Here is a 10,976-nt window from a genome sequence, read left to right as displayed (position 1 = left end):
ATCAATCACGCGCACCAGTAGGGAGTAGAAGTTAAATGAAGTGAAAAACATAAAAGATTAAATTTATTAACTAAGAAGCTCGAATTGTGCAGAGAATATGTGTTTTTTTGGCCGGTCAAAATAGAAGCAAAGAAGGGCAAAACGAGATAAATGTTGAAATTAATTAATTTAATAAATATAATCGGAGTACAATATAACTATAAAATAAAAAGATTGTGTGGGAAGAATAATTGAATAACAAATAAATTAAACAATTAGTAATGGGATTAAAACCGGAGTATGAAGACTGGGGTCCCATCCTGCATTTCACCTTTTTTTTTTTTATCTATTTCACTTTCAAAACTCCGGGATTTGGTGCTTATAAATAAAGCTGCAAAAACCAAAGCCTGGCATCACATTTGATCTGAAAAACTCAAAAGAAAAACCAAATTCAAGTTATAGGCAACTCATTGCAATAATGTGTTAGGTTCTAGTTTACCTCACATTTAAGAGAGAAAAAGGAGAGCTCAATTCGACAACAAACAAAAGACATAAGCAGCTAGCTTTTATGTTTACTTGTCTGTCTCTCCTATTCCTTTTAATAAGCGATTGTTTTCCACCCCTAGAAAAGAATCCTAGAAAGTGAAGAATAGATTAAAGTGAAAGAATAAGCAAGGAAGGTTATTGCTTTGTGTAAAACAAGAGGGTCTCTTTTTCATGCCATGGCCGTGAACTCCAACTTCAAGCTTCCTATAATGCGGAATGCTTTGTTGGTTGCTCTGCTAGCTTCCTGGGTTTGTTCAGTTTTTGCCTCTGTTTCCTATGACCGTAAGGCTATCACCATTAATGGCCAAAGAAGGATCCTCATCTCTGGATCCATTCACTACCCAAGAAGCTCCCCCGAGGTATTCTTTTTCCCCCTATTTCCACTAAAACTCCACAGTTTTAGCTTTTATTCTTCTTCCTTTTCACATTTCTTCATCTGGATGTTTCTGAAGTTTCCTCTTTTATGTTAATTCAGTATGTTTAACTTTGCTGTTAGTTGTTTGGTTGCTGGAAAAACTGATTCTTTCTTGTCTTTTCACAGATGTGGCCAGATCTTATACAGAAGGCTAAAGAAGGAGGGCTAGATATGATTCAAACATATGTTTTCTGGAATGGCCATGAACCTGCACCAGCCAAAGTAATGAAAAACAACATTTTGTTGATTTTTCCCCTTTCTGCTTTGCGGAGTTTTTGTTTTCGGTGAATGACATAAGAAATTCTGAGTTTTATTTCTGTTTATGGTTGTAGTATTACTTCGAAGGCAACTAAGATTTGGTCAAGTTTATTAAGCTGGTGAAGCAAGCTGGCCTCTATGTTCATCTCAGGATTGGTCCTTATGTCTGTGCTGAATGGAACTTTGGGTAATGCTAAATTATTTTGTTTTCTAAAATTATAAAGAAAAAACACACACGATGAAATGAAGTTCAAGCACTGTTTTTTATTTTATTTTTCAGGGGTTTTCCTGTTTGGCTCAAGTACATTCCCGGTATTAATTTCAGAACAAACAACGGACCCTTCAAGGTTAGCCAGTTATCGTCCATCAATAAAGTTTCATTGTATTCATTTAATAGTGTGATTGAGAATCACAAAAATTCAAGTTTCAACCGTTATACTCACTCACTGAATTCCTATGATGAAGGCTCAAATGCAAAGATTTACAGAAAAGATTGTTGGTATGATGAAAGCTGAGCGGCTGTTTGAGTCTCAAGGAGGTCCTATTATTCTATCTCAGGTATAAAATTCTGTACATTTATAGTTGTGGGTAATTTCTTGATTCGGCACTTTGCTTTTAGTATTCTTAGTTTAAGATATGGATATTCATTGGGTATGATGATGAACTAAGAGACAGTGCCTTTTATAATCTCTGCTTTTGACAGATTGAAAATGAATATGGGCCCATGGAATACGAACTTGGGGCACCAGGTAAAGCTTACAGTGACTGGGCGGCTAAAATGGCAGTAGGACTAGGCACCGGTGTCCCATGGGTCATGTGCAAGCAAGATGATGCACCCGATCCTATTGTAACATACCATGCCTTTTTATCTTATAACCTTTTTTTTCCTCTTTGACATGGTCCCTATCTGATGTTTAGTGGCAGTCGTATTATATTTAATCTTCTTTTGTGGGGTTACTAGATGATAATCTGTTGTCTACTTGTTGCTCATGGTTGAAATGAACTATTATTTCTCATTGCACAAGGCTCAGCTTTGCTATTTTCTACTCCTATCTGTTAACGATGTCGCTATTTTGCTCCTTTTGGACTTCCGGTTTCTGTAATCATATATAAGTGACCTTGTTCCTTTCATCAATTATTACTGCATCCATTTAATCTTACATAGTGACTGTTGTTGTGGATGGATACCATTTCTTTTTCAATGCTCGGAGATGTCGAAGCAGTAGATTATTTCTAAGTCAATTCTCAATTGTATAGAGCCATGAGGGAAAGATGTTTGATTTAAATTTTTGGCTTACTGAATATTCTAGTCTTTTCATGTATTGCTGTTCAAGGTGAGGTGTTGTTTTTTATTTAACTTCTATTGCTTCCAACAGATTAACGCCTGCAATGGTTTCTACTGTGACTACTTTTCTCCGAACAAACCCTACAAACCAAAGATGTGGACTGAAGCCTGGACAGGCTGGTAAAAAAAAAATTCCTGCGAAGATTACCTTTTGCGACTTGTCTTTGCTTGAAACGACTACAGTTCACGAGAATATAGAGGTGTCTCTCGGTTGATGATTTATTTTTTTTTAATTTTGTGGTGCAGGTATACTGAGTTTGGAGGGGCAGTTCCTTACCGACCAGCTGAAGACATGGCATTTGCAGTTGCAAGGTTTATACAGAAAGGAGGAGCCTTCATAAATTATTATATGGTAATCAACCATTTTTTCCCTTCAATTTACCAAGTTCAATATGGGGAAGAGTAAGTTCATATATGCTTGTTACTTGTGTTAACAGTACCACGGAGGAACAAATTTTGGCCGAACTGCTGGGGGTCCTTTCATTGCTACTAGCTACGATTATGATGCTCCTCTTGATGAATATGGTATGCAGAAAGTATCATTGGTGCATTTTTTATGTTTACCCTGCATCATCTAGTTTCCATTATTTTGAACCATACGTTCTATGTTTTTTTCATTCGCTTTGAGTGAAAATATATCTTAAGGACTAGTCCCTCGATATTGTTTTGAAGGAGAACCGTTTCCTGTCATGCAGGACTAAAGAGGCAACCAAAATGGGGCCATTTGAAAGATTTGCATAGAGCTATAAAGCTCTGTGAACCTGCTTTAGTAAATGAAGATCCCACTGTGATTCGACTTGGAAACTACGAGGAGGTTGATATGGCACATTTCTAAGAACCACAACCATGATACTCTAAATTGGTTTGTATTGAGAACTTACACAAATTCCGTTTGAACCATACAGGCTCATGTATTTAATTACAAAGCTGGAGGTTGCGCCGCCTTCCTCGCAAATTACAACCCAAGATCTTATTCAAAAGTTGCCTTTAGGAACAGGCACTACAACCTGCCTCCTTGGTCTATCAGCATTCTTCCTGACTGCAAGAATACGGTGTATAATACTGCAAGGGTGAGAAACATCTGATAAACTTGTTATCAGTTTTATTATATTTTCAGCAATACTGTCTCAAGATGATTTCCAGCCAAGCATCTTGCAAAGAAAGTTGATCCAATTTAATACCGTAACATGCTATTTTTCCGTATACCTGTTGCTTGTATTTAGATGGTTTCCACATCAAAGGGTTTTTTCTGTAGAACTAATACAAGAGGAATCTACCGATTTTCTTTGTCCTGGTTGATAGTATGAAATGAACAGAAATTTGACCTTTATAGGAACTTTTGTAATAGGTCGGTTCCCAAGTTTCACGGAAGAAGATGGTTCCTGTTCCCCTGCTTGGAGGGTTCACTTGGCAGGCATACAATGAAGAGACAGCTTCGCATGTTGACAGTTCATTCACAATGATCGGGCTGTTGGAGCAGATAAATACAACCAGAGATTCAACCGACTACTTGTGGTACACAACAGAGTAAGTAGTGAATAGAAATTTCACATTTCAATTTACATCATCTTTGTTTATTCAACTCAGTCATCACAAAGCATTTTATTCTTATTCCTTGACAAACAAGTCAAGAGTCTATTAAACTAGTTTCTATTTCCAGTATTCGACTTATTGATACTTTCTACATATGGTTTCCATCCCCAGGGTTAAGATTGACCACAGTGAAGGATACTTCAGAAATGGAAAATCTCCTGTTCTTACTGTCTTATCAGCTGGCCATGCTTTGCATGTTTTTGTCAACGGTCAGCTATCAGGTGGGAATGGTGTTTTCGGATTTCTATTTTTGGTTTTAGGTTGCTTTTAAACCGTGTCATGTGATAGCTATATTTAGAAATTGCTGGCTTGAGGTGCCTACTGATCATTTTCTTTCCCTCTAATTGGATTTGTCAGGAAGTTCCTATGGAAGTCTAGAATTTCCCAAAATAACATTCAGTCAAGGTGTTAAACTGAGAGCTGGTATCAATACAATTTCACTTCTAAGCATTGCTGTTGGCCTCCCAGTATGTTCTCTCTCTCTCTCTCTCTCCGTCAACCTCTGCTGACTGTTTTGTACCAATTGAATTTGTTTATGGGTTATTGAATTTGTTGTTTGAAATCGAATGCAGAACGTAGGACCACATTTTGAGACATGGAATGCTGGTATTCTTGGTCCAGTTACATTGAATGGTCTCAACGAGGGAAGAAGAGATCTCTCATGGCAGAAATGGTCTTACAAGGTCTTTTTCTTGCTTACTTGTATAAGTTCTTAAGTTGTTCTGGTGTGATAAAGAGTTGTTCGGTTATCTATCCCTTCGCAGATTGGCCTTAAGGGAGAAGCCTTGAATCTTCATTCACTAAGTGGTAGTTCCTCAGTCGAGTGGGCTCAGGGGTCATTTGTGGCACGAAGGCAACCACTGACATGGTACAAAGTAAGTATCTCAAAATATGACCGAATCATATTACTAACAAGATCAGAGTCCACGAACTGTTGCCTAGAGTAGCATTTTTCCTACAAAAAAATCATTAAAACATGAATAGAAAATCAATTGCTGATACTTGAACGCTTTTTTTTAATGATATTTAATGTTGCAGACGACTTTCAATGCTCCGGCTGGGAATGCTCCGTTGGCTTTAGATATGAATAGTATGGGCAAAGGCCAGATTTGGATAAATGGACAGAGCATTGGGCGTCACTGGCCTGCGTATAAAGCATCTGGAAATTGTGGTGTCTGCAACTATGCTGGAACGTTTAATGAGAAAAAATGTGGAACTAATTGTGGAGAGGCATCTCAAAGATGGTAAGGCAACAAACTAATCTTCTTAGCTGTTCCTCTTACAAACAAGGAATTATCGATAGACTGACTTGTGGTCTCTAACTTATGTTTAGGTATCATGTTCCTCGTTCATTGCTCAACCCGACCGGAAACTTGTTGGTAGTGTTTGAGGAATGGGGCGGAGATCCAAACGGGATTTCTTTGGTTCGTAGAGAAACTGACAGTATTTGTGCTGATATCTATGAGTGGCAACCTACCCTGATGAATTATCTGATGCAAGCCTCTGGTAAAGTTGACAGACCCCAAAGGCCAAAAGTCCATTTGGAGTGTGACGCGGGGCAGAAAATTTCAGCAGTGAAGTTTGCTAGCTTTGGAACTCCAGAAGGGGTATGTGGAAGCTACCGTGAAGGAAGCTGTCATGCTCACCACTCTTATGATGCTTTTAACAGGGTGTGTTCCGTTTTCTTACACTTTCATCTTGTTTTATAGTTGGAATTGTGGATAATAAACCCATGTCTTTTCCTTGCAGCTTTGTGTAGGACAAAACTTCTGCACAGTGATTGTAGCACCCGAAATGTTTGGAGGAGACACATGTCCTAGTGTCATGAAGAAACTTGCTGTGGAGGTCATTTGCAGCTGATAGAACACATCAGAAAGTACGGGTTCTTCATTGTTTTCCCCCCTCAATCCAACATGCCTCTCAGCATTTTGTCAGGTAAATCAGCCCACAATGCCAAGATCGCTACACCAACCATTTGTTTCAGCATTCCCAGTGTGAAGTTGTACAAATACACAACATACCCCTGGGTAGAAGGTCATTTAGATTGTGAAAAATGATTGCAGATAAGCTCTATGTATATATTCAATGTGTTTTTTCCAGCATGATATACAGAATTTCAAAGAAGCGATGAAGTTGGTAGAAGCTCTATGTATATATACTACTGACTTGTAATTTAGTTCAACATCCCGGGAAGCAATCCCCTCATTGCTTTGTACTTATAATTGTAAGAACAGCTTGAGAAGGCCATAATATCTAGTATTTCAAGATTTTCTCAAGTACCTTCCCTTTACTCATCATGATCACTGATGTAGTTCTTATATATTTAGCCCTCTAAAAGCTCATCAAAGTGAAGTAAACCGATAACGAAAAACCTCAATAAGCTAACCTAATGATGCAGATTGCAGACTCATCCCAAAAGGCAGTCTACTAGTGTCTGCAAAAGCAACACCCTTTCGACTTGATATTATCGTAAATCCCGGTTTCTAAATTTGTTGGTACTATCTAATATTCGTCATTTTCGGTGGATTATCCCTGCAGGCTGCAGGCACAAAATATGGAAAATCAATAATAGGCTCCAACCGATGATAACTTTGGTTAGAGACAAACACAAAACAGCACTACTTGTCTATGTATCTTAAATACATGATAATATCATGTTTCTCTGTGTTCTGCATCAAAATGATTCCTTAATATGTTATAGGTTGTCCAATTGAAACTGCTTGAGTCTATAGAATGACAAAGCACGCCTCTGAGTCTCACGTTCAGCTGAATTTTGGCCATCCCCCAGCAGTGAACGCCACCTTCCAAGAGCCTTTTCCATGGATGCATGCTGCAAATCTTTTATACCGCGTGGCTTTATTCTTTTTGTTTTCAAAGATTAAAGCAATCTTTTGGATATGAAGAAAATTAGGATTTAACAGAAGTTGACAAGTGCATTTAAATTGAGCTGCCTGTTTGTCATTATTTTGCAAAATGTCCTAGCAGAGAGAAGAGAGATGGAGTCAAGTTTGAAGCGTTTTGATGGTTTTAGACATTGAAACATAATTTAGACCCACACATCAACAAATTTGAAAGAGTGCAACTCTTCACATTCGTATTTAAAATGAACTGATATGCTCCTCTTTGTTATTTTGAGAGATTATTTTTAATTATCAAAACATCTAAATCACAAATTTTACTTCTTGCGGAAACTACTTGAAACGAGTATGTTACATAATTTTTAACAGTTTAGACAATATAACAAGCTAAGATACCCTTAATGAGCAAAAAATAAAGAGAGATTGTAGAGACTGGGAAAATGAGAATTTTCTGTAGCATATGCTTTTTCCTGAAACAGTATCCGCAACAAGCTTTCGTCTTGTCCGGCCTGTAAATACCGGCATGTCTGATTGTGTTTCTACGTTATTATCTCTGATCTCAGTCAACTTTCACAGAGGAATAGATCTTTCTAACAAACCAAAAGCAAACATAGAAACCAATGGTTCCTGTCAGGAAAAAGAAAGCATATGACACGATTACCATGTAGCCAAAGTAAAGGATGCCCGAAACCAGCTTCGTGATCTCCAACTTCGTAAAGAAGTAGAAAGCCGAGTACAGTAAAAGGTAAAGTGCAGAGGAGCCGGCGGTCAAGTAAGATCCCCATTCCCCACCACCAATGGTAGTCTTCACTGCACAACTGGAAGTAGCATAGCGCAATTATTATCTCAGCGCCGGTGATTATCAGAATGATGAAAACTATGAAAAGGAAGCCAAATATGTAATAGAATTGGTCAACCACATCGATGTCAAGATGAAGAAAAGCTCAATGAAAACAGCCCCAAAAGCGAGAATGCCTCCAATGAGTATAGAGAAGAGTGGCTTCATGTACCATGCCTGCTCCGGTATTTACCTAGGAATTTTGTTGGTCTTAACAGGGTCTTCCATGGCTGGATTTTTGAAGCCCAAGTAACTGCCAATAAAAGCCAACGGAACTGTTATACCAAACCATAAACAAACAAGAGCGATCATTGTCCCAAACGGCACTGCACCAGAAGACTGCTCCCCCCAAACTAGTGCATTCAGCATAAAGAAGATGATAAACAGGAACCCTGGAAAGATAAATGCCGTTTTCAAAGTATTTCTCTTCCACTGTGTGCCCTTGGACATTTTGTATAAACGGGCTGAAGAGTAACCAGTGAATATTCCCATGAAAACCCACAAGAGAACCATAGCAGTCATAAGCCCTACACGGTTGGACGGGGATAAGAAACCCAACAATGCAAAAATCATTGTCACAAGCGTCATTGCAAAGATCTGGACACCCGTACCAACATAAACGCAGAGAAAACTATAATTTATTGGAGCCCTAAAGACATCTCCATGGACCAGTTTCCATCCTGATTCTTCCTGATCCTCGTCTTGGGTTTCCAATTGTTTGTAGTTTGAAATATCTTTATACAATGTTCTCATCATGATCATGGCTAACATGCCAAATAGGAAGAGAACAATCATCAGTGAGTTTATGATGGAGAACCAGTGGATCTGATCATCATTCATCGAAACGTACGTGTCCCAACGAGAAGCCCATTTGATATCACTCTCCTGCAACAAACCACAAATTAACCCATGTACTGGGATATACAGTCGGAAAAGATCAATGATAAGAAGAGAAAGAGGAGGCAGAGTACCTTGAAAGTTGCATCACATGTGAACACAACCTCCTTGCCTAGGACGACTTCTTGTGGAACAATGCTACCTGGAACTAGATTTTTAGTGTCTTAATTGCATGTTGTTATCTGAGGATTCTTCTCATCCCATTCCTTGTATTCATGATCAATGCTGTTTAAAAAGCCGCACCATGAATAATAATGACAAAAGCAAGTCCTTTAATAACCAATAGAAACCGACCCTTATCAAAATATTAATTTCTAATTTTTTATGCTTATTTCTAAAATGTTGAATGACACAAATTTCATATAGTTTCCATGCCTATTTTTCCTTAAGGACCATACAAGTTGCTATTTCAACTGTATTTTGATAGAATTGAAAAATAATAAATCAAAAAGCACATAAAAAAACTCTCAAATACTTGAGAACTTTGAGTGGCTACATGTATTCAGTAACAAAAAAAAAAACACTAGAGATAGAATCATAGAAGTAACATAGCATTACACCATTTGGCATGTATCACCCATACTAAAGAACTCAACTAAATGCAAAAGAGAGAAAAAGTCTAACAGAACAAAAAGAAATTGATACAAAACTTGTTAGGAGTAACTTCAAATCCAACAATTCAAGCAGCATCAGTCTCAGTATCCCTGTGAAACATGACCCTGAAGCTCAGGTGGTTGTTGATGAAATACTCTCCTCCTTGATCTGCAAAGGCATATAGACGGTTAAGAGAAAAAAAAAAGGCACATACATTTTGAAGACAATACCAACTTCCTTGAGCATACCCCAGCATAATTCCCCTTGAACCCCACACGGAAACCATGTTCATATGTCGTTGACTGACTTCCATCTCTCCTTTGTCTAAGAACAGCAACCGGAAGGTTGTCGAGAACCCTGAGCATCAAATCCAGTTCATTTAGTATAAACATACACTGCAAATGCATTAACCAGAAAAGGAGAGAGAGTAGAGTGATGGAGAACCAGGGGAAGCAAACATTAAAAACAGAAGAGGTCATACAAAACATCTCCATGAAGATAATGGAACAAGGAAACATGAATCATTGATTTCATACCTGCTACTTAAATGTTAACTCGATATTCATCGTCAAATTTTTCCTTGAAATTCTTTGTAGAGTCTGCATCAAGTTTTATTCAACAGACTGCTTTGCAAGGCAGATCCTCCCTCATTTCAAACTAAAGCAAAACACATGATAAACAATGAAATAAGAATCACAGATATAATCTATAAAGTTTTTTATTAATTGTCACCAACTACAAGTAAATAACACCACAAAAGGTCACGGATGCTCACTGTGTACACAGAATTCTCTATGCGATCACCACGTAGCACCTCTCCCAAATTTTCAGCACTGTTCGAAATATCGGGTGGCTTACAGTAGTTTAAGAAGTAATAGTCATAAGGAAGTTGAGTCTTTGTAGATGATAATTTGTTCACTTTTACAAAAAGGGGTTCACCCTGTCCAGAATCAGAAAAAAAGACAACTTAAGATGCAAGACAACTAAGAACAAAAAAGAGACAAAAACCATAAGAAAAAGCACTTTAACAAAATCAGAATCAGAACAATGAAATCTAAAAATTTACTCTGCAGATCCCATTTCCCCAAAACTATACACGCTCAATATATATACCCTACAGAAGGATGTAAAACAGTACCAGATTTACTGACTTTTAAATTCTACGAACAGATAGGTCAAGCACCGCTTGAAATTTTAAAACCAAATATGCTTTTACGTTTTCAAACATATGCAATCATTGATCTGCTCGGAACATGGAATCTAACGTGATCTCATTACATTTTTGGGTATTCATTGTGGAAAAGGAATAAAGCCTAAGGGAGAACATCCTTAATTTCAGAAGATATTAAGAAACACAATAAGCAATACCTTGAGAAAGGAAGTTGTACCTTTCTTTCTTCATATCACATTGGTGATAATTACCATTATAGAGGTCAATCAGCTTCTCACCGCAAACCAAATGGCCAACAGGGTCAAAGTGCTAAAACTATAAGCGGCATTCAAAAATAACAACACGTCACAGTGAATTACACTATGGATCTAATACTATATTACTTTAGGTGTTTGCTCATTGTTGTCATTCACATTACACAATCAGGAATGCGAGAAATGGTGCTTGTCTTGTCGAGCATTATACATTCAGGCAACTCAAAC

At 37.7% G+C, this 10,976-nt stretch overlaps 1 protein-coding gene and 1 pseudogene across 1 annotated transcript; one reads left to right on the top strand and one right to left on the bottom strand.

Annotated features, from left to right (window-relative positions):
- The first annotated feature begins 690 nt into the window (after positions 1-690).
- On the top strand, positions 691-6,415 carry LOC120195101 (beta-galactosidase 1-like). The gene is made up of 19 exons (XM_039197206.1): positions 691-884; positions 1,067-1,162; positions 1,273-1,385; positions 1,479-1,545; positions 1,664-1,756; positions 1,902-2,045; positions 2,575-2,663; positions 2,790-2,895; positions 2,981-3,068; positions 3,239-3,357; positions 3,449-3,613; positions 3,892-4,070; positions 4,248-4,357; positions 4,494-4,603; positions 4,709-4,819; positions 4,901-5,011; positions 5,175-5,380; positions 5,470-5,806; positions 5,886-6,415. The coding sequence occupies exons 5-19, from the start codon at positions 1,670-1,672 to the stop codon at positions 5,994-5,996; spliced, it is 2,073 nt and encodes a 690-aa protein (XP_039053137.1). The 5' UTR covers positions 691-884; positions 1,067-1,162; positions 1,273-1,385; positions 1,479-1,545; positions 1,664-1,669; the 3' UTR covers positions 5,997-6,415.
- A 901-nt stretch (positions 6,416-7,316) lies between these two features.
- LOC120195043 lies at positions 7,317-10,403 on the bottom strand (annotated as a pseudogene).
- Positions 10,404-10,976: the final 573 nt, after the last annotated feature.

This window comes from Hibiscus syriacus, unplaced genomic scaffold, assembly GCF_006381635.1.
Source record: "Hibiscus syriacus cultivar Baekdansim isolate YM2019G1 unplaced genomic scaffold, ASM638163v2 tig00117005_pilon, whole genome shotgun sequence".
In the NCBI taxonomy this organism is placed as follows: Eukaryota; Viridiplantae; Streptophyta; class Magnoliopsida; order Malvales; family Malvaceae; genus Hibiscus; species Hibiscus syriacus.
This window is presented reverse-complemented; position numbering and strand designations above follow the sequence as displayed.